Source organism: Artemia franciscana, chromosome 20 (assembly GCF_032884065.1).
Source record: "Artemia franciscana chromosome 20, ASM3288406v1, whole genome shotgun sequence".
In the NCBI taxonomy this organism is placed as follows: Eukaryota; Metazoa; Arthropoda; class Branchiopoda; order Anostraca; family Artemiidae; genus Artemia; species Artemia franciscana.
This window is the reverse complement of record NC_088882.1, coordinates 33,888,658-33,911,856: the sequence shown is the minus strand read 5'-3', so window position 1 is coordinate 33,911,856 and position 23,199 is coordinate 33,888,658. Positions and strand designations below refer to the sequence as shown.

The 23,199-nt window shown below is 34.8% G+C and overlaps 1 protein-coding gene across 3 annotated transcripts; it reads left to right on the top strand.

The window, feature by feature from the left end:
* On the top strand, positions 1 to 23,097 carry LOC136040157 (ER lumen protein-retaining receptor 2-like). Of its 3 annotated transcripts, none has more exons than XM_065724273.1 (5): positions 1 to 159; positions 6,891 to 7,080; positions 9,751 to 9,820; positions 15,636 to 15,888; positions 22,801 to 23,097. In XM_065724273.1, the coding sequence occupies exons 1-5, from the start codon at positions 69 to 71 to the stop codon at positions 22,833 to 22,835; spliced, it is 639 nt and encodes a 212-aa protein (XP_065580345.1). In that variant the 5' UTR covers positions 1 to 68; the 3' UTR covers positions 22,836 to 23,097. The 3 variants fall into 3 exon arrangements, with proteins under 3 accessions (XP_065580345.1, XP_065580343.1, XP_065580344.1); XM_065724271.1 differs by lacking the exon at positions 1 to 159 and adding an exon at positions 832 to 943; XM_065724272.1 differs by lacking the exon at positions 1 to 159 and adding an exon at positions 1,614 to 1,740.
* Positions 23,098 to 23,199: the final 102 nt, after the last annotated feature.

Below are 23,199 nucleotides of genomic sequence, written 5' to 3'. Positions count from 1 at the left end.
CTCCAATTCTTCTAATGAGTTGGTTTATTTCTTTTCAAGAAGAAAAGAAGCAATTCTAATAGGGCAAAATGAATATATTCCGGCTTTTAGGAGATGTTTCTCACCTAGTGGCAATTATAATCCTTTTACTGAAGATTTGGAAATCACGGTCATGTGCTGGTAATTCATTCTAACTCACCTCCTGGGAAGCCTGGATAACATGAGCATAGTAGGCCTATTGACAAGCGTCATTTACTAACAAGAGTGCAGTAGGCTATTAGCCTAGATTAGGTGTGGTAAGGAAACATGTAAAGAAAACTATTCTTACTTCATGATTTGCAGAATTATTGTAGGCCTAGTTAAACATTTTGACTGCAGCTCTGTTTTAGTTTATCCAAATTCCCCCTACTGTGCAAATACAGGCTATGGCCTAAATTGTATATTTCTTTTCAAGAAGGAAGAAAGTCACTCTAACAGGGTAAAATGAATATATTCTGGCTTTTAGATGTTTCTCACCTAGTGACAATTATAATCCTTTTACTGAAAAAATGGAAATCATGGTCATGTGCTGGTAATTCATTCTAACTCACCTCCTGGGAATCCTAGAAGACATAGGCAAAGCAGGCCTATTGACAAGCATCATTTGCTAACAGAGTACAGTAGGCTATTAGCCTAGATTAGGTGTGGCAAGGAAACGTGTTAAGAAAACTATTCTTACTTCATGATTTGCAGAATTATTGTAGGCCTAGTTAAACATTTTGACTGCAGCTCTGTTTTAGTTTATCCAAATTCCCCCTACTGTGCAAATACAGGCTATGGCCTAAATTGTATATATCTTTTCAAGAAGGAAGAAAGTCACTCTAACAGGGTAAAATGAATATATTCTGGCTTTTAGGAGATGTTTCTCACCTAGTGGCAATTATAATCCTTTTACTGAAGATTTGGAAATCACGGTCATGTGCTGGTAATTCATTCTCACTCACCTCCTGGGAAGCCTGGATAACATGAGCATAATAGGCCTATTGACAAGCGTCATTTACTAACAAGAGTGCAGTAGGCTATTAGCCTAGATTAGGTGTGGTAAGGAAACATGTAAAGAAAACTATTCTTACTTCATGATTTGCAGAATTATTGTAGGCCTAGGCTAGTAAAACATTTTGACTGCAGCTCTGTTTTAGTTTATCCAAATTCCCCCTACTGTGCAAATACAGGCTATGGCCTAAATTTTATATTTCTTTTCAAGAAGGAAGAAAGTCACTCTAACAGGGTAAAATGAATATATTCTGGCTTTTAGGAGATGTTTCTCACCTAGTGACAATTATAATCCTTTTACTGAAAAAATGGAAATCATGGTCATGTGCTGGTAATTCATTCTAACTCACCTCCTGGGAATCCTAGAAGACATAGGCAAAGTAGGCCTATTGACAAGCATCATTTATTAACAGAGTACAGTAGGCTATTAGCCTAGATTAGGTGTGGCAAGGAAACGTGTTAAGAAAACTATTCTTACTTCATGATTTGCAGAATTATTGTAGGCCTAGGCTAGTTAAACATTTTGACTGCAGCTCTGTTTTAGTTTATCCAAATTCCCCCTACTGTGCAAATACAGGCTATGGCCTAAATTGTATATTTCTTTTCAAGAAGGAAGAAAGTCACTCTAACAGGGTAAAATGAATATATTCTGGCTTTTAGGAGATGTTTCTCACCTAGTGGCAATTATAATCCTTTTACTGAAGATTTGGAAATCATGGTCATGTGCTGGTAATTCATTCTAACTCACCTCCTGGGAATCCTAGAAGACATAGGCAAAGTAGGCCTATTGACAAGCATCATTTATTAACAGAGTACAGTAGGCTATTAGCCTAGATTAGGTGTGGCAAGGAAACGTGTTAAGAAAACTATTCTTACTTCATGAGAATTATTGTAGGCCTAGGCTAGTTAAACATTTTGACTGCAGCTCTGTTTTAGTTTATCCAAATTCTCCCTACTGTGCAAATACAGGCTATGGCCTAAATTTTATATTTCTTTTCAAGAAGAAAGAAAGTCACTCTAACAGGGTAAAATGAATATATTCTGGCTTTTAGGAGATGTTTCTCACCTAGTGACAAGTTAAAACACTTTTCAGTTAAAAACACTTGTTTTTTTTAATTTAATTTATACCATAGTTTTATAAATATATATTTAAAATTATCAAAATAAACCAAAAATAAGCCCTTAATAAATATTAATTACAACACAACTATCCAGAAAAGAAGTTTTACAAAGGAAAGTAAAGGACCATATTAAACTTAAGACAAGCTTCAACACATTCCTATAATATTTAAAGCTCAATGTTTTGTGAGAAACCAGGAAAGGAAAATATATAATTAATGAAAAAAATCAAATAGTTGAGAAGATGAGAATTTTGTCAGCCAGTAGCAAAATATGAAGATGAAAATCAAGCAAATATTTTGACAAGGACCTCTGAATAATGGAAGTGTTTTCAAACAAAATGAAGTGGTGAGGGTTATTGTGCACGTGTTGGGCCAAGGCAGAATCAAAATTCTCAGGCCTTTGGTGCAAACTATGACTTTGTTGATTGAATATTTGTGTTTCAACAATCCCTTCTCCCAATTGTTGGCGTTTTACCAATATAGAAGATTTAGAAATGTTACACACCCCTTAAAATTTGAAAACTGGTATTTTTCACATTTCTAAATCTCTTTCATAGGGTGGTATCCAGGAAATTTCCAAGGGGGAAGGGGTATTAATGATTTTTTTGAGGAATCTTTATACAACAAAAACTATGAAATGCATGAAAGACTTGTTTATATTTGTTTTGTTACGTTTTTACGAGTTGGAGAAAGGTTTCCGACAGGGGGTACATACCCTTTAGCCCTCCTGGATATGGCTTGTTTTTTCCTAGCCTATTTGAATTTAATGAGAAAAGATTGTATTAATTTCCTCACAACCACCCACATATTTACATTCTCATTAAAACAAACAGTCTTCTCAATATTTGAACTCCACATTAATTACTCTTTTAAATACCGGATGACACATGGAAAGGTAATTATGAGTGACATAACAATTCCCCCAGAAGCCAGAACAGCTTTCCAGGATCTGAAAGGAGCTTTTAATGAAGTTGTAAGGTATTTTAGCATTCTTATTTTTAATAACAGTTTATTAAATAAGAGTTTCAAACAGGGGATGCGTTTAAATGCCTGCATTCTATTTTGAACTATACCATAAAAGGTAATAATTGTTTTTCAATGCCGGTGAACTAATTATGGAATATAGTAGCTTAAAAAACAGTGAAAAGTTGAATTTTTCTAAGGTAAGCAAGGATTTACACTTCTAATAGTAATATAGGATCAAATTTGACCAAAATATAAGCTGTAATGCACAAAAAACTGCGTTATATAGAGAAGGGGGAAGGGGTATAGTTAGGGATCTCAAAATAACTTCCTGGGATATACTTTAGCCTGTAGACACATCCCTGAAAGTTTCAATTCTCTAGCCCAACAACTTTCCAAGATAGCAAGAAGTCAATGGACTAGAATTTTACCAAATGTATATGTAACATTACCATACATTTTTCTATTTTTTATTTTGAACAAATTATTTGGGCTCTTTACATCTATTTGAACAAATTATACATAGTCAAGATATGGAAAAATGCTTACAAAAAAAGTAATTTGGGCTCTATTTTTGCATATATAGGTGAGAAAAGTGTTGGTAAAGTAAAGTAGGGCCTACTTTAAAAGTTATATATGATGAGTAAGAATTTTAGGATTTTAAAGGTATTTTCAGAACTATATAGTGTTTCCTATTCAGTAGATCTAACTAAATACTAATAGCTAGGCAAAAATTACTCTAAAATCAGATTTTTTGCTTTATGGTAGTGAATTTTTTCCACTAGGAAAGACTCAACAGATGTAAGCTGATAGAGAAATGTATTAATTAAAATTATATGTGGGACTATTAAGGGTGAAGTCTATTTGCAATTAAAATGATTATATTATTTGGAAAGAATGTAAAATATGGCATTCAGTAGTGTCTTCACCTTGTCACTATGTTAGTGATAGAATTGTTTACATATTACCCTAAAGGGAACTAGGATAACATTAGCCTAATAGACTAACTAAAGAGAGGTAAAATTCTAGATAACCTTCTGTTGATCTTGGAAATCAGTTTAAGTTAGGGGAATGCAACCCCCAGCAATAGGTCTAGTGTCTCAGTGATCTCCTGGGAATGCATCTGGAAGTACCTACTTTTACCTGTCTCTCTCCAAGGAGCATTAATCTTGGATGAAGTTTTACAGTGTTTGAGTTTTGAAGTGAAACCTTGAGAAATATAGCTACTGCTCAAATGAGGTACAAGAAAAATATTTTGGGCTTCATACCTTTGCTCTATCCCAATTTGTTAAATTTTGAGGATCTGTAAATCTACTAATTAAGTTTAGGGGGAAAGCCTTGATATGGCTCAAAACCTGTTGAAAAAAGGAATTAAAATTTGAAAAGCTGGAGCCAATAAAAAGATTGATTTTTGATCAATTAAATTCTTGTAAGGTTGCTATGCCTCAACATCACCCTGCAGCACCATTTGATAAGTATAGATCAGGCGCAATATATAATCTTCTCAGTCCTTAAAACAATGAAAGGGGGGAGATACTTGCTTGACAACTCCTTCATGGGGTAGGCCAATATTTTAGGCCCTGGAGTATTTGTATAGGTTTTATTTTCCTAAGTCAAACACTTTCTGAAATTTGAAGAAGCCCTTGAATCAGAGCTCTATTGTAAATTGTCTCATTGTAAAGAGACAATGGTAAAAATTTTGGTTTGTTGTTTATTATGTAGTATATAAATTTGTGGCCTACTATGAACCAATTGTTAACTAGAAATTATCACCAAAATAATGCACACCAGCAGCTTAATTTAGAATTAAGCTTAATTTAGAATTTAATTTATAAATTAATTTAATTTATCAGCTTAATTTAGAAGAGCTTTTCAAGAATATCTTAAGAGGGTGTTTTATCTCACCTGCAGGTATGGTATGGACATCAATGTATTTGTTACTGACAAAACAGAGATGCTATTGATATTTAGATCCTATTGATATTTAATGTTAGCACAGTCATCAGACTAAAAAATTTATGGGTCCCAGCCCTAAAATATCTAATTTAAAATTCACAATTTTATATCTAACTGCTCTTGGGAACATTTTTCTCAAATTTGAATCCTAGAGCTAATCAAGATCATATGTACCTCTGGTCCCTATTTGAGTGCTTATCTATTAGTTTTGTTACTTTGAAATATATTTGTATACAGGTGACTACATGCATAGAGGCAGCCTCCTAATAAGCCCCTTAAGCCTCCTAAGAGGCAGGTGACTGCATATAACAGATGAAAACAGTCATTCACACCTTTCCAGTACATTGGTGTGTCAAATGCTAGGCTATTATTTCCTGAAGGGGTGCTACATCCCTTCAGAAAATTTGAGGAAGCACCCCTGAAGGGGTGCTATATCTCAATATCACCCCGCGCCACAATTTGCAATCAACGTTCTGGTTAGCAAACTTGTGAAAATTCCACCATGACACAATTTTAAGGTCAAGCAACCAGGATTTGCCTTTTGGACATATGGACAGAGGAAGGAGCTATGATGAAGAGGTGACCCCAAACCCTATCATAATACTAAAACAGTCCAACTTTTCATACCTAGCCTATCCTCTTCAAAGGATTTTTCAGGGATAACACATGACCTAAAGTAAGTGACTGCATAAAACAGAAGAGGGCAGTAGCTTACACCCTTCCAGTTCTTAGGAGGAATTAACCATGTTCTTTGATTAAATTGGAATAGAGGAGGACCATGTGCTGCTTTATTGGCCTAGTCTCACAGTGAGTTGTTTGAGTTCATATAAGTATTCATATCTTACTATTAAGGGCTGTAGTTGATTTGTGGTAGTGCTTTAGTCTACCCTGTAACATCTAATGTGGACGTGCTGAATGAGTTTTTGGGAGTCCACTAAATGTGATAAACTTCCAAAATTAGTGATTGGAAGCATTGTAAAGTACTTAAGGGGCTCTTTGTGTTAATAAATTATAAGGATGATGTACTTTCAGCACAATTTTACATTTTACACATTTGTCTATGTCAGGGACCAGCAAGATCTATGTTGTCATTAAAATGGGCCTAACCAATTTCATTTGGTGTGCTTGAGTAGTGTGTGACCAGACCCAGCTTGGGAGCTGGCTTGAGGCAAGCTGCTAGATATTACCACTGTAACTTACCTGGTAATATAAAGAAAGAAAACAGTCTAAAATGGGGTTTTTAAAGGCCAAATGAAAATATGTTATGGCAGGCCATTGTGGTTAAAGAAATTTTCTTTACCTGGTAATGGTAAGTTTTAAGTCAAACTTGCTGGCAAGTTTCATAAGTGCTTAGTTTAAGTTTTTGATGAAGAAAAATGTTCTCAATTGAAACTAATACATCCTTAAAAGAGCTGCCACTTCACTACAATCTATTGGAAAAGTTTTCATTCATCAGATTCAATGCATGAGTCATACCCCTTTGAACTTATGCTGATATTGCTCTGTCAGACTACCTCTTTGCCATTTCCTGCCTGAGTAAAAAAAGGGGGAGATACACAGTGAGTCAGTCAGTCTTAATAAATAAGATGCTCATGGCAGAGGCAAATTTAATTTGTTGAGGTTTTGAATCTAATTTTTTGACTGGCAATCTTAACTATAGAATAAATAATCAGGTGATTATATGTCTAGTTATTGATACAAGAATACAAGGTTGGATTTTTTTTTTTTTTTTTTTTTTTTTTTTTTTTTTTTTTTTTTTTTTTTTTTTTTTTTTTTTTTTTTTTTTTTTTTTTTTTTAGAATTGCTTGTTTTCTTAAAAGAAATATATATATATTTCAGGGATATCATTGAAATCACAACTGTTGTTCGCCCTGGTCTTTACAGCTAGATATCTTGACCTGTTCACCAATTTCATATCTGTTTATAACACATGCATGAAGATTGTTTTCCTTGTTGCTTCTTATGGCACCATTTACTTGATGTTCTTCAAATTCAGAGCTACATATGATTCTAGTCATGACACATTCAGGTAAGTACAAGGTTCTTTATCATTAAAAAATCCATAAAAACTAAATTTGAAGAAAATCCCAGTCTTCTTTGGCCCATTAACAGGGAACCCCGTAATTTTTCTTTTTAGTCCAATATTATTATTCACAAATCAGTATTCTAGAGACAATAGATCAGAAATGTTCTTGCTATCTCCTTGCATAAAAACACAACCTCCCCCCGCCTGCAATTATCCTTTAACCATGAATAAAAAAGAGTTTCATCTTCATCATCTATCCATCAACATTGAGACTTAACACAGTGACAACATATTATTTAGAATAATCAATTAAACTCAATACTTGAATTAAAAAAACAAATTTTTGAAAAAATTAGGTTTAAAAAATAAATTGAATAAACATATCTCCAATGGAAAGATCTTCAGATTGGTTTGGGGTAGGGGGACTCCCCCTGGCTGATGTTGGCTGCAATGAGGCGCACTCAGTATACCTCTTTTCAGATGTTCTTGGTCCCAAACAATAAGTTCGAGCCAAATATAGATATCAGACCTTTTATTGAGTTAACATACTATACCAAAGGGTACTAGCCTACTAAAATAAAACTCACTCTTTTACTAGTAGAAGGATACTAACAGAGAACTAGACACACCATTAAAAAACGTAAACTGGTATTACAACCACTATAATAAATTGTTCTTATATGCATACAAGAGCAATTTTTTTTTCTCACACTGGCTCAAAGAATTCTTCCTAATAACCTACTCATTTATTTTTTTTATGCTTTAGCTCACCCCTTGAAGTACAAAAAAGCCTCTAATCTAAGCAGCACACCTATGAACTTTTAATTAGGGAATGTCATTCAATATCTTTTGTTTTGTCAGAACTATTATTTGAACTATTACTCATAGATTTGTTGCTCCCTTTTTCTTTTAAAAGTAGAAGAAAACAATAATATAGCTAGCACCTTTCAAAGTTTAGGGATTTCTTTTTGCATTCTCCAACAACATATCTAGTCTCCTCAACCTGAACAAGACCCACAAATCCCATATAAGAGGCCATTTAAAGAAACTTTCTAAATGCCACGTGAACACAAGAATTAATCAATCAATTTATTAATACTGAAAGAAAAACTATTACAAAAGTAAAGCGGTTACTTGGTCCAAGAAGCTTTGCTTGTAATGAACCACAGAAAACAAGAATAAAACACTTTTGTGAAATGTATAAAAAAAACAAAAAAAAAAACACTGGAACAAGACAAGGATATTTAACAGATAGAAGATTTAACATATAGCTCAAAATGATTTTAAAAGAAGAGAAGAGAGACATACAAATTAGGATAGAATTAAAAAAGAGAAAAAAAATTATTGAACTGGAAAAACCTGACAAGAAACTGCCTTTCCAGAAAGAAATTGAGGGACATCAAGAGGAATAAACAAGGACTTTAAAAGTTAAATGCATCAAAACTTCTTCTCCAAAAGAGTTGTCAACAACTGGAATTCTCTCTCCGAGTCTATAGTGTTAGCAACTTCACCTATAACTTTCAAAAAGTCACTGGATAACGAGTGGTTATGCAGGAACTGGGAATACTGCTGGCATGATCCAGATCAGTAACAGGCATCAGCCATCATCACTCACTGCAACACAGATCCATTGGACCTTATTGCTCGAAAGTGCGAATTAAGATAATTATCTTTAATCCAAATAGGTTTAAGGTTCAAATTCAAACCTTGAAAATATAAAAAAAAAATATAGAGAGTAAATATAGCTTTTTGTAGAGTAAATCCACTGGTGTAGTAGAAAATATGCAGTAAATATAAATATTTATAAAGTATATATAAAATTAATATAGCTCTTTATAAAGTAATTATATCTCTTTATAGAGCAAAAACGTTATAAAAATGCATTTAAAATTGGTTATGTTCATTTTAGTGTCGTAATTACGAGTGGGACAAACGTTTGGGGGGGGGTCAACTATACAGATTAATTCATATTGCTCCTCCCTTCTTTAACAATCATTATTGGTCGTTAATCCTTGATAGTGAGATAATTTGATTAAACTCTAAGTTGAAGGATAAAAAAAGGCTTGATTTAGGAATTTTGATGATAAATGGAGTTCAATTTCTTTTTAATAATCAAAGACACCTTCTAAGGAATAAGGCTCCAGTCCTCAAACACTCCAGTCCTCAAACAACAAACAATTACAATTGTTCTTTATTTTTAAGTTTAAGGCTTTGAATTTAACACACTAAGAAAACCCACCTATTGTATTTTTAAAATCAAAGACAAGTCTAGCAAGTTATTGTTGAAATCTATTTTAGGAAAGAGCAACAGCAATACACATTCAACTGAGTTCCTTTGAAATTGCTAAAATGTTAAAAGAAAAATATAACTATTTGGATTAAAGATACTACAAAAAGAAATCCCTAGACCTTGAAAGGTGCTTTATTTGCTCGATATAGCTTTATTTACACTGTATTTATATAACTACATTATAAATGTTATATATACCCTAGTTTTATCAGGAATTTTGTAATTAATGTTATTGTCTTTTTTATCAAAGGGTTTTCATCTAGTGTTTATTTGTCACCCACAGGGGGAAAAAAACTCGTGCACTATATGTTGGGCAACACTTATATAATAAACTATGAAGCTCTGTGGAAAATAAGTGATAAATTATTTTCTTTTAATTCTAGGGTGGAGTTTCTGATCTTGCCTGCTTTAGCCCTATCATTAGTTGTCAATCATGCCTTTACTGTGATGGAGGTAAGCTGGATTATTTGAAGCTTATGTTTCAAAAGTTATTAGTTGTCAATCATGCCTTTACTGTCATTAGTTGTCAATTAGTTTGACAACTATTTACTATCATTAGTTGTCAATCATGCCTTTACTGTGATGGAGGTAAGCTGGATTATTTGAAGCTTATGTTTCAAAAGTTATGTCTTTTCTCTGCTTTATTTTGCTAGCTGTTAGTTCAAAATGAATGCACATAGGGCAGGTGAAAATACAATTGGTCAAAACAAACAGTGCTGGATACCGGGATTGTCACTTCATTGTGAATTAAATGATATCCCAAGCTTCATTTGTTGGAATTCTTGGGTAAAAAAAACAACAACAAGATATCCAAAAAATGTATGGAAGAATAGAAAGATAAGTCTGCAAACCAAGATTAGAATATTGGAAGCTACAGTGATGACAGGGGTCAAATATGGCTTTGAAGCATGGGTACTCCTCTTCCAAAGAAATTGCCTACGGATTGTCCTGGGTACCTGGCTGACTGACCGTATTTCAAACAGTAGGTTGTACGAAAAATGGGGTTCCCCCATTTCCTAGAAAGCGGGATTCCATCCCGTTTTCTAGGGTTAAAATGAAAGAAAGGTTGAGATGGCAGGCCACGTTCTGCGGATGAAGGATGACAGATTGCCAAAGATTGTCCTTTTTGGGCAACCGTCTGGGGCTACACGGAAAGCAGTTCGGCGTTGTCTGGGTTGGGAGGATGTCATAAATAACGATTTAAAGGAAATGGGAACTTTCTGGGAAGGTGTAAAGAGGGAGGCCTTGAATAGATTAGGTTGGAGGAGGAGCGTGTGTAGCTATGTTGGCCTCAGGCGGCTCGGTGCTGCAGTGAATTATTAGTAGTAGTAGTATTACAGTCTTCCAAGATATTAAAAATGGTTCTATAACACACAATAAAATGAAATAAATTCAGGTGTGAATTACCAAGACATTATGCAGCATTTCAAGAAAGTTATCACTGTGATCCTTCACAAAGTACAGAACAAAGGATTACAGATTACCAAAGTTCGTCCTTTTTGACCATCCATCCAAAGCCAAGCACAAATCCCAAATGGGGTCGCTCCTGATAGGGGTAGGAAGAGCTCGTGAGAAAATATTTAAAGGACATTGGAACATCTTGTGAGGATATAAAGAGGATACTTTGAATAGATTGGAATGGAGGAGACGGGTGCTCGGCTGTGTTCACCTCAGGTGACTTTGTGCTTCAGTGAGTTGTTAGTATTAGTAGTAGTAGCAGTATTATTAACAATTAAACTGACATAAGAGCTGTTTTTTTTTTCTTTCACGAGAATTAAATTAACAGATTCTAAAAAAATTTTTGTCCTAATTGAAACATCTTTATGATAATATAAAAAAAAAACTAACTTTCTAACTCAAAATTACAGCTACTCATTCTGACTTACGATTTTCGAGTAATTTTGCATTTAGTACGCGTTCCTTTTTGAACCTGCAGTTTGGAACTCCACTTGCCTTAGTACCTCTTCTCCCTTGCAGAAATTGGCTGATGAAAATGCTTCCCATGCGAGTCCTAGTTGTGAATTTTTAAAGCCATATGCCGTCCCATAGTTTATGATGGAAAAGATTATCCACTATGTCCCTATGTTTTTTTTTTTTTTTTTATTTCCAAGATAATTTCCACTCTATCTTTTGAGAAGACTGACAGTGTGCTTTATCCAGTGGATTTAATGGCCCTTCAAGATGTTCACCAACCATAAATGACCTGAATAATGGTTCTGTAAAACCTCCTACTTTTTCTTAGTTCTACGAAGCATAGCCTGCTCCTAAGTTTTTCTTTTCTCGTGAGTGTTTTTCACTTTTTTTGGCTTACCTCTTAATACGGTCTCGCTGACGAGTTTTTGTATTTGGCCTTATGCTTGCAGCAGAAACTGGTTTGAAGGTCAGATGACATGCGTATCTTGAGAGACTATACTTCCCCTTTCTTGTAGATCTTGTGGCTCACCTTAATGCGGTCTTGCTGACGAGTTTTGTATTTGGCCTTATGCTTGCAGCAGAAACTGGTTTGAAGGTCAGGTGACATGCGTATCTTGAGAGACTATACTTCCCCCTTCTTGTGGATCTTGTGGCTCACCTTAATGCGGTCTCGCTGACAAGCTTTTGTATTTGGCCTTATGCTTGCAGCAGAAACTGGTTTTAAGTGCAGGTGACATGTGTATCTTGAGAGACTATACTTCCCCCTTCTTGTGGATCTTGTGCCTCACCTTAACGCGGTCTCGCTGACAAGCTTTTGTATTTGGCCTTATGCTTGCAGCAGAAACTGGTTTGAAGGTCAGATGACATGTGCATCTTGAGAGACTATACTTCCCCCTTCTCGTGGATCTTGTGGCTCACCTTAATGCGGTCTCGCTGACAAGCTTTTGTATTTGGCCTTATGCTTGCAGCAGAAACTGGTTTTAAGTGCAGGTGACATGTGTATCTTGAGAGACTATACTTCCCCCTTCTTGTGGATCTTGTGGCTCACCTTAACGCGGTCTCGGTGACAAGCTTTTGTATTTGGCCTTATGCTTGCAGCAGAAACTGGTTTGAAGTACAGGTAACATTTGTATCTTGAAAGACTATGCTTCCCCCTTCTTGTGGATCTGTGGAAATCATGTCTTCATCTCTCAGCTCCTATGTGGGCTCACCTAATGGTCAGTCAGTTACATATGATACCAAAAACCCGTCATTGACAAAAATGTCACCATTTGCTTAAAAACCTGCACTGAAATATAAATGGTTGAGTTAAAAAGAAAGGTAGTGGGAAGAAACTGGGATTCCTGGATTATTCACCATCCAGCTTGAAAGTGCGTTGTTGTAGTGGGATTTCAGAAAGTAGAACACTCCAAAATCGAATGGTGGTTGCAGTTTTTGTGACGTTTGTGCAGGCAAAGTTAAAATCATCATATGATTGTCTTTAGCTTCCGGGAGGGCTTCAGCTGATGTGATATTTGTTGTTAGCCATAATAAGTGGCTTGGGCCCCTCTTCATTTAGCCTTATAGTGAAGATAGTGATGTAACATCTCAACAACAGACTTATGTGGCTTTTGTATAGCGGTCAACCAACTCTATTCCATGTTCCTTATACTTGATAGGGAACTCGTTTCACTTGTTTTGGCTGATGACTTCAATAGAGTCATTGCCTTTGGTGGAGATCCTATCAAGTCGGAGGAATTTCAAACGTAAGTATCTAAAAGACAACGTATTTTCTGTGATCATATCAATTAATTCTTTCAAATAACATATGATACTGAAAGAGCGCCAAAAGGAGGACAAAGTTTTAAAAGTTAGGCATAAAATAGAAGGAACAAAGATCAAGGGAAGCGCAAGAAGTGAGGAGCAGTAGACAGCAGAAATGTATTTCTGCTGACCGCTATTGTGCAGCAGTCAACCAACTCATTTCTGTTCCTTGTACTTTGAGAAAAGAAAGGATACCTGGTCATAACAAGCTTGGAGAAGAAGGGTCTAAGATTGTAACTCTAGGCCTAGGACATGTAGTTCTAGGTAATATACAAAAGTTTTCTGATTCGATTTGTTTGTTATTAGGTTATCTCAACATGTTAGGGCTAAATAGCCCCGACTATTTAATCTCTGTTTATACTTACCATAAATAATATATGCCCCAAGCACCAAATACTTGGGGCAGTCTCAAATATGGAGCCAAACATTGTCATTGAAATAATTCTTTTTTCCACCAAGAATGATGAGAGCAACTCTTCAGATTGACCAATTCCATTTCACAAGGAGCTAATGAATAAAGAAGTGAGGTTGTACTTGAAATTTATGATCATTCCACTTTAAAACTAAGTGGCAAGTTTGAATTTAAAACTTCTGATAATGTTATGTAGACCAAAGACAGTGTTGTGCAATTTTTGGGTTTTTTTTAGCTAGATGTCATAGGTGTATTTTATGCTTGTCCAAAGTATGGAGTCTTCCCCCTACTTAGAAATTTTATTCGTTACTGGATACATGCCATGAGTGATGTATTAAAGTTGACAACATTTAAACTTTGTTCTTGGATGTACAATTTCCGTATGAAAAAAAAATGATGTAGCACATCAATCATACATTTTTTTTCACTTTATTCAAAGGATCATGTGTCTTCAACAATCAGCTTCAAGCTAATGTGTGATTAAAGCAGTTTTGTTAAAAGTGTATTGTTCAAAAGCCAAATTCCCCTAGATCTTATATTCACGACGCAATTTTTTCAACCCCGCCCCCACAAAAAAAAAGTTGAATACCGTTCGATGTTTTCGACAAATCGGGACAAGCAGCTGAGGTATAGGCTTGGTAAGGACGCACCAAAAGTTGATTTGTAAGTGAAATGGTTCGATTCCATTCAGTGTGTGTGATGATAAGAATGGCTGGGTTAGCTTGAATACATTCTTTGCAGAGTAGCTCTGCTAGTCACCCCACTATTGTATAAGAAAAAGGTTGAACATTTTCGATTATTCTGGGGTGAAATTTTAAAAGACGGTTTGAAACTTCTTGGGGTGGCGAACTTTCAGGCTTAAACATACAATGTTGGAAGAGGAGGGCCGTGGTTTCAATTGGCTTAGTGTTGAGACTTTTTGACGCAATGGTCGAAAATACAGGACTAATATGTTTCGTAGTTTTTTCTTGAGCATTTAAATTAATTTGCTAAAAGTTAATTACCAAAATCAGTATACTCAATGCCACAACGAAAGTGGTATTATGAAGCCAGGAAGATTTTAAGTTCTATTGTTTTTTATTCCTTAGTGTTAGATTACTTTTAAATCAATTCTGCTTACTGATAAATTTTGAATAGTAAACTACGTATTCAGTCCTATGGAAAGAAAAAGTGAGTGAAAGATCATTACGAGCAAGATGGGGGATGGTAGTGGGAAAACGGTCAAGGCTAAGCAGAAACCAATTTGGATTTGAAGTCCACGTTTTAATAGACCTAATATAATTTTATATTATTTTATATTTATATATAGAGGGTTACGTGGGAGTTTCTTTCCATGGATGAATTTATAATGAGGGAAGAGAAATTTTCATGAAGGGGACACAAGATTTTCTAGCATTATTTAAAAAACAATGAGAAAAAAAGTTTTTTCAGCTATAAGTAAGGAGCACCAGGTGAAAGGACTAACAAGGTTAATGCTAAGGCATATGCAGATGATGAAATAGTAATTGTTTTTAGAAACTTGTGAAAATAAAATGAAAGATAATGCAAGAATAAGATATGTTCAATGAAAGTTGTCAACTCTTAAGATAACAAATCAATTTGAAGTTATTGAAAAGTTGTATATTGAGCTCTAATTTCTAAGGGCCGTAATGCCTTGAGGCTCCTATTGCAAACATACCCCACAGACAGTATAAGGGGTCTCTTCAAAGGAATTGAAATCTAAATGTCTTTGGCGACTGGACATAAAGGAATTCTTTATTAATTAGAAAACCAGCCATGAGGTCTACCAGTTCTCCTTTTCGATTTCCCACTCATCCTGATATACGACAGTCTTTCCCTGTGTTATTTCACAAAATATTGATAGGCTGACTCTTCGTGGGTAGCTAAAGGACACTATTCGTGAGGAGGGTTTATAGATTATTTCATTTTCTTTTGTACAAAACAAGCTTTCAACTGGTGATTTTGTAAAATCTCTAATTTTACTATCTTGGGGAATATATATATGTGGTGGTTCTAGGTATGGACAGGGAGGTGGGAAGGTGCCCCCTCCTCAGTTTTTCTGACGTCTGAAAATTCCACAAAATTCCTAACGTAATGCCACGCTTTCAGAAGAATGATTTTAATAATATCTAATTTTAGGTCCTTTGGTCATTCAGCATTCTCCTAGAAGCCGTTGCTATATTGCCACAATTGTTTATGGTCTCAAAAACTGGTGAAGCCGAATCAATCACGTCCCATTACCTTTTCGCTCTTGGTTCATACAGAGGTCTCTACATTTTGAACTGGGTCTACCGCTACTATTCTGAAGGCTTTGTTGATTGGATTGCTGTTTTAGCTGGAGTTGTTCAGACCATTTTGTATTGCGACTTCTTCTACTTGTATATTACAAAAGGTATATTTTACTCAGTTTTTCTTAATTATATATATATATATATATATATATATATATATATATATATATATATATATATATATATATATATATATATATATATATATATATATATATATATATATATATATATATATATATATATATATATATATATATATATATCTTTGCATAGTTTATTATCTTCAATATATTTTGCATAGTTGTAGAAACACTTCCGCATATCCTTAATATCCGAAGCAGTAAGAAGAGACCAACATGGTGCGGGTGCGGTACAGTAGATGCATGTTAAACACAAAAAATACACAAACAATATTATGCCCCAACAGAGAGCATAAAATACCATAAATAAAGATAAAATACCAATACTAATATTTCAACAAATTATTATTAAAAACTCAACTCAACTTTTTCTTTATTCAACTCAAAAATACAAAAACAATATTATGCCCCAACAGAGAGCAGAGCTCGTAAGGCTGGGATAGTGCAAAAATATAGAAAAAACATCAACATCTCATCGTAATAATGATTTCCAAATATAATACGGTAGAAGACACATAAAATAGAAAAAAAACTCATAAAAGATAAGTAAATATATAAATATCAGGCAGGAGAGGCGTGGGAGGCCGTCCCAGACACAGGGACACAAAAACAAAACACACAAATAAGAAGATCAAATAATTTAAATTTCCATCATCAATGGTGAATAATCAAAATTTTAGCAAACAATCTTTAATATTTGCTTTTTTAAATTTAGCTGAGATTTTTGGGATGGATCAAACAGAATTTTATCATTCAGCTTATAATTGTTAGCAATGAAGGGTATTTGGTACCTGATCGATAACCTTGACCTTTCAGAGCTTACAAAAGGAATTTGATACATCCTAGACCTCCGACATCCGACAAAAAACTCAGTTTTTCTTAATTTATATATATATATATATATATATATATATATATCTTTGCATAGTTAAATATCTTCAATATCTTTTGCATAGTTGTAGAAACACTTCCGCATATCCTTAATATCCGAAGCAGTAAGAAGAGACCAACATGGTGCGGATGCGGCATGCGAGCAGATGCGGTACAGTAGATGCATGTTAAACGCTATCTAAGACAAGATGGTTAAATTTAAAGTTTAATGCAACTAGTAAACCATACGTATTCCTAGATTTTCTGGAATTTTTTTTTTTTTTAGAATTTGACACGTAGCGCGAAGATTTGACCCAATCGGTACGCCGAGATACGTCAATGTATCTTGTGCTATTATAAAGTGTTCACCCAACTGAACATTTGTCGGACAATCTGAACAGAGATTGAACACCAGGAACTCAGTGTTACTCTCATTAAATCGATGACCAATACGTTTCTATTCCCTATCTAGATATCGAACATTTTCCTCTAGTCCAAAGGCTGTACTACTAATATTAAGGATATCGTTCGCATAGTTAGCTAGCGAAGCATCAATATCTTTAAGTATATATCTGGTTAGAAATTTCTGTTTTCTCACAATGACAGTATTATTAAACAGGGGTGGAGAAGTAACTGCACCCTGTGTAATACCCTTTTTTAACCGGAATTAAAGGATTGAGGTCGACCGTACCAGGTTAGGTGGTAGCATTTAGTTTTTTATACATATACGTATTGATTTGATGACAGAAATATTAACTCCACGCTTATAAGCAGTCGAATAGATATGCAGATGTAAACCCGAATCGAAAGCTCTAGATACGCCTAACCCAGCAAAATATAATACCTCATTATTTTCATGACTATGTAGATTTAAATTAGCAATTAAATGGTGAGCATGCTCGCAGTCTACTCCTTCCTTGAAGTTGAACTGGTTATCCGGTTTATAACACTTATCAGGTATTTCGTCAATAATTAATGACTCAGAAACTTTGCACAAAACAGGTGACACTGTAATTGACTTAAAGAAGAACATTGGTTCGAGGGATTTACCCTTTTTAATACTGGCGTTATTAGAACAAATCAGGAACTATACCACAACAGGATATCATCTAAAAAGTAAGGTCAGATGCTCAATCAGGAAAAGGACCCGCATCTTAGATATTTTGCTGAGAGGCCATCAATACAACGAGAAGTTTTCTTTTGTAGCTTAGAAATGCACTCCATAGCCTCAGATCAAGTAACAATAAAACTGATCTCATCAATTGACTGGCCTATTTAACCATCAAGCTCCCTTTCAGGTTGATTTGACAATGGTGGATCAGGCCCGAAAAACTTTAAAGTGATAATATGACTGGTCACTGATGATTTTGACAGCATTATAGGCTTTTGAATTGTCTCTTTGCAGCACTTTCCATTCGAAATTAGAATCACTTTTGTCTTTACTTGATAATTCAGCTACTGATTTAGCCTGGTGTTGCCTAAGCACTTTTGTGAAATGTCGCTTTGTTTTCAGACGAGTTTTATTCACCAACCTTACCAGACTTACCAACCCTTACCAGAAGAATACCACACTCCTTCAAGACACAAAACCATAATTTTGGTTTAGCACAAGAATCCACAGGGTCCGGATAACTTGACCAGCAATACTTCTCAGTTCCCAGACATACTCTTCGGATGGGATAAATATATAAAATAAATATAAGAAATAGCTTTTAATTGAGCCATTAAACATCTATTTACGACGGTATGGTTGCCTGCTAATGTTTTAGTAGCTTACTGATGAGCAGACATAGGCGGGATGGGGTGGGGTAAAGTAAAGCAGTTCTGTATGCAAATCCCCAAACTGACTCCCATCCCAGCTAAACATGAAAGATACCGGAAGAGTTTTGTTCCGAGTTTTGTTGAGTTATTTAATAGCCAGGAAATTTAGTCATTAATTTTATTGTTATTCTTTTATTTTTATTTTTGACAGTTAAAGTAAAATAAGTTTAAGAACAGTATTATTTTCCAAGATTTTGTTTTTCATTACACGAAAGTACAACCATCGCTACCCTAGTTTATTTTAGCAGTAATCAAACTATGTCAATTAAGAGACATGTCCGTAAACTATTTTCTAGGGTACTTTAATTAGAAAGATGATCTGGTTAAAGCTTCTTTTATGAAGCAGAGAATTGTCTGGACCTAGTCCAAGACAATTATGTGTGTGTTTTTTTAATACATGTGTGCTAAGTTCTAATACGTATATTCTAATGATTGCTTTTCTTGATAAAAATATGCAGTCTAAGAGAGACAGGGAACTGTTTGGACCTATTCCAAAACGATTATGGACCTATTTAAAACGATTCTGGTTTAATCGGTGTCTAAACATATAGTCTTGTCAAAAGCGTAGAAAGTTGTCGAACGATGAGACGGGTATGTGACTCGCTTTCCTAGCGGGAAATATGATTAGAAAGGTATAGTCGGGGAGAACCATTCTAATGAAGTAGAGCTGTAAGGACCTAGTCCAAAATAATTATGTTTTAATCGATGTCTAAACATATATCTTTGTCAAAAGCGTAGAAAATTGTCCAATGATGAGACGGGTATGAGACTTGCTTTCCTAGGGGGAAATATGATTAGGGAGGTATAGTCGGGGAGAACCGTTTTAATGAAGTACCTAGTCCAAAACGATAATGTTTTAAGTTATTTTAAAACATATATTTTAATAATGTTTTAAGTTAATTATAGACCACAGATTTAGTTGATGAGTTTATCAAACAGTCAAAATATTCTAGAATTGCATAAGAGAAAATATTCCAATTAGGAAAGTAGCAATGATCTATCAATGAAAGGCTAAAAATCGAAATAATACAAATTAATGTTTATATTTTGTCATTAATCATCATGGTTTCACATTACGAGACTATAAAAAGCTTCTGTATAAGATACATGTTACGTAAAAAAAAAGGGGAAAAAGAAGGGGAAAAGTGGATTAAATCCGTAATTTCGGTTTGAGTCTGATTTTATTTTTATTCTTGGTTTTGGTCATAATTGATTATGATAGAATACCTCATATTGCATAATAGTTAAATATAAAATATATTAAACGGATTAATTCCTCTGTCAGAAATTCCCACCTTTTAAAATTTGTTGTATTTCTATTCTATTTTGCATGTAAAAATAGTTATTTCTTTTCAGATTTCGTTTTCTAAACAAATTTAAAAATAACTTATTCCTAAGGAATTATATTCTCCTGTACTCCACCCACCACTACTGTTTTGATTGGTCCCTCCCCCCTTTGTTTGAATATCTTCTGTAGGGACCCATTCTCAAGAACTTGTTGGAATAAAATGGATTTGGATATAATTCAAGTTTGCATTAACCACTTAAATGAAATGGATAACCTACAGTTAATCTGTTACAATGGTTAATGTGTAGGCTAATGATAATGGAGGTTTTTTTTTGGGGGGGGGGAATGCAAAAGTCCGCATTATATGTAGTGTTATATGTATGGTTTTGGTGAATTCGATCTCTGTACCTTGCCAGTGCGTAAATTACCAGAAAGCTTGAGAATAGGTATTGGGGATATAGTTGCACTCAGGATTCATTCTGGGGGGGGGGGGGGGGGTTTGTCCAGAGGAGTTTTCAAGTGGAACATCGAACACACGAAATGCATACTTTTAGACAGCAGTCATATCCTGAACAGGTGTTCAAGGACCGAAATGAAGAGAATGAATTTTTTTGGCTTATAGACTTTTGTGTTAAAGTATGATTAGAGAGATTCTCAACACTTTTGATACTCCATTTAAACAAGTTTTACAGCAAAAATTTTATGCAAAGCTAACCCTAAACTTCTTTGTAAGGGCCATTATAGATGTATACACATTAGATGACATTATAGATAAAGGCCATTAATGTTCTTTTACCATAATAACATAGGTAACATGTGTTATATTTTTGTTTTAGATGTTCAGAGTGTGTAAAAATTATCAAAAACTTCCGAATATTATACAGTAAAACCTGTTTCAAGTAATTCCCGGGATTGTTTTTTTCTTTACGGGAAGAATACACTATAAATAGGTTCTAGAAGATAGACGTATGACAGAATACACCCATAGATAAAAAGTACACAGTTGTCTAGTTTTAGGCTAAAGCCGACTCTAGCCAAATACAGTCGACAACCCTGTTCGATGCCACAAGTTAGAAATATTTCTTAGACCTGTTATTGATATTCAACCTAAATTATTAGTTAAGATGAAGTCAAAGAAATTTTTCAACTTTTGTAACTCCTTTAATTTTTGTTATACTTCAGTATTTTGCTTTGTTTGTGGAAACATGAACAAGAGTGTGTGTCATATGATGTTTAAGAGCGAAGCATTGAGTTGGAATTGTTGTTGTTTTTTACTCAGTCAAAAAAATTTTGGAAAAAAAGGGAAATAAGTTGGCAAAACAAAATTAGATGAAAAGCCGACGTTTGCGGAAATGGGGGAAGAATGTTAGAAGCTACAGTGATGACAGTGGTTAGGTATTGTTCTGAAATTTGGGTGCTCTAAAACATAGAGAAAACGGTTTGTTAGATGTACCCTCGAGGAATTTTGTCTTCAAGTTCTGAAAGGGAACCCTCTGAATGACCGTATTTCAAGCTGTAAGCCTTACAGAAAATGAGGTTCAATCCTGCTCTCCAGGGCTATATTGAGAGAAAGGTTGAAATTGCTGGGACAGGTTTCTGCGCATGAAAGATAACAGATTTCAAAAGATTGTCCTTTTCGGCTAAGCCTCTAGGGCCAAAAGAAAAGTAGATTGTTCCCGAATGGGAAGGAGGATGTCATCTGGATGGATTTAGTGAAAACTGAAACTTGTTGTGAGGTTTCAAAGAGGAAGGCTTTGAAAAGATGGAGATGGAGAAGTGTATATAATTATGTAGGCCTCAGTTCAAAGCTTTGGAAAAATAGAGATGGAGAAGTATGCATAATTGTGTTGGCCTCAGTTGGATTGGTGCTGCGTTGTTATTAGTATATATTGATAAATCATATAATAGTGGATAGCTCCACGTACCTGTAGTATATTTAGTAAAAATTGTGGATGCAGTGAAGACATAAAAAGTAGAATAGGGAATACCTAGGATGCTTTTCTACAGTTGAAACAAGTATGGAAGAACAGGAAGATAAGTGTGCGAACCCAGATTAGAATATTGGAAGCTTCAGTTCTGGCAGTGGTTAAGCATGGCTCTGTAATATGAGTGCTTCGATTTGCTAACTATTTTCCAGAAGAATTTTCTGAGGACAGTTTTAGGTACCAGATTGATTTATCATATTTCACAGAACAATCTGTATAAAAACGTGGTTCTGTGCGCCACTGTGTTGCCTGAGGCGGCTTGGTAGTGCAGAGAGTTGTCAGTACTTCTCTGCTGTCTGTACTAACAGCCTTTTAGTACTGTTAGCAAGCTCAATAATATGAGGTAACGCGGAATTGGCATTAGGGTAACAGTACACTCTGTTAGCCATCATAGATTATCCCTGTAAAAGGTTTACTTCATATTTCCAAAGTAGACTAGATGCATGAGGACGGAAGGAGTGAAATTCCTAGGGTCCGATACTCTAAGGGGCTCGAAAAGGAGTCAGATTTGAAGAAGTCAATTCGAGCTGGATTAAGAGCTAGATTATTGTGGCCTAGAGCCCATCAAGGCTCTCATTGGTCCGTTTTGGAAGCATTATTGATTGCTTTTTAGAAGACTAATGAGTGAATGGTGTAGCCAAAGTGGGAAGGGGTTGAAAACCCTACTCCCAAATGTTCAATTTAGCCCTTATAATAGAATCAAGTCTTGGTATGCACCCAGAAAGTAGGATTTCCTTCTATCATGTTAAGTTTATAAAAATTTCTTGAATGCGCTTGTGAATCATTTAATGGTATTTAGACCCCCTACCCCTTGCTAAAAAATTTCGTCATTTTGGAAACTCGTCTTTTGTTAATTTGGTTTAATATCACATAGATATTGTTCTAAAACTGTTCTTTTTATTTCAGTATTGAAGGGAAAGAAACTGCAGCTGCCGGCCTAATCAGTGTCAGGTCTAGAAGAATATTGCAGTTTGAAAACTGGTTGTATATAAAGTTGAGTTGCTTTTGGGGACATTGTTCTTTTCTTCAGTAACACGAAAAATGGACTCTAGGTCTAACCTTCTCCAGTGACTGTATCGCAGCATATTTTGTTTTCTGGGGGGAGTGATTTGGTTTTTTCTTCTAGTTTTAAATTTGTTTTGTACAGACATCTCTCGTTGTTCTTCTGGCAAGTTGAAAGAATAAAAACATACTTTTTATCTATTTTCAATAGCTATGTTTGGAAAAATTTATGTTAGAAACACGGAAAAGCAGTAAGAGGTAATGATGTTAGGTAATGAAAGTGACAAAAAGAAATCTAGCAAA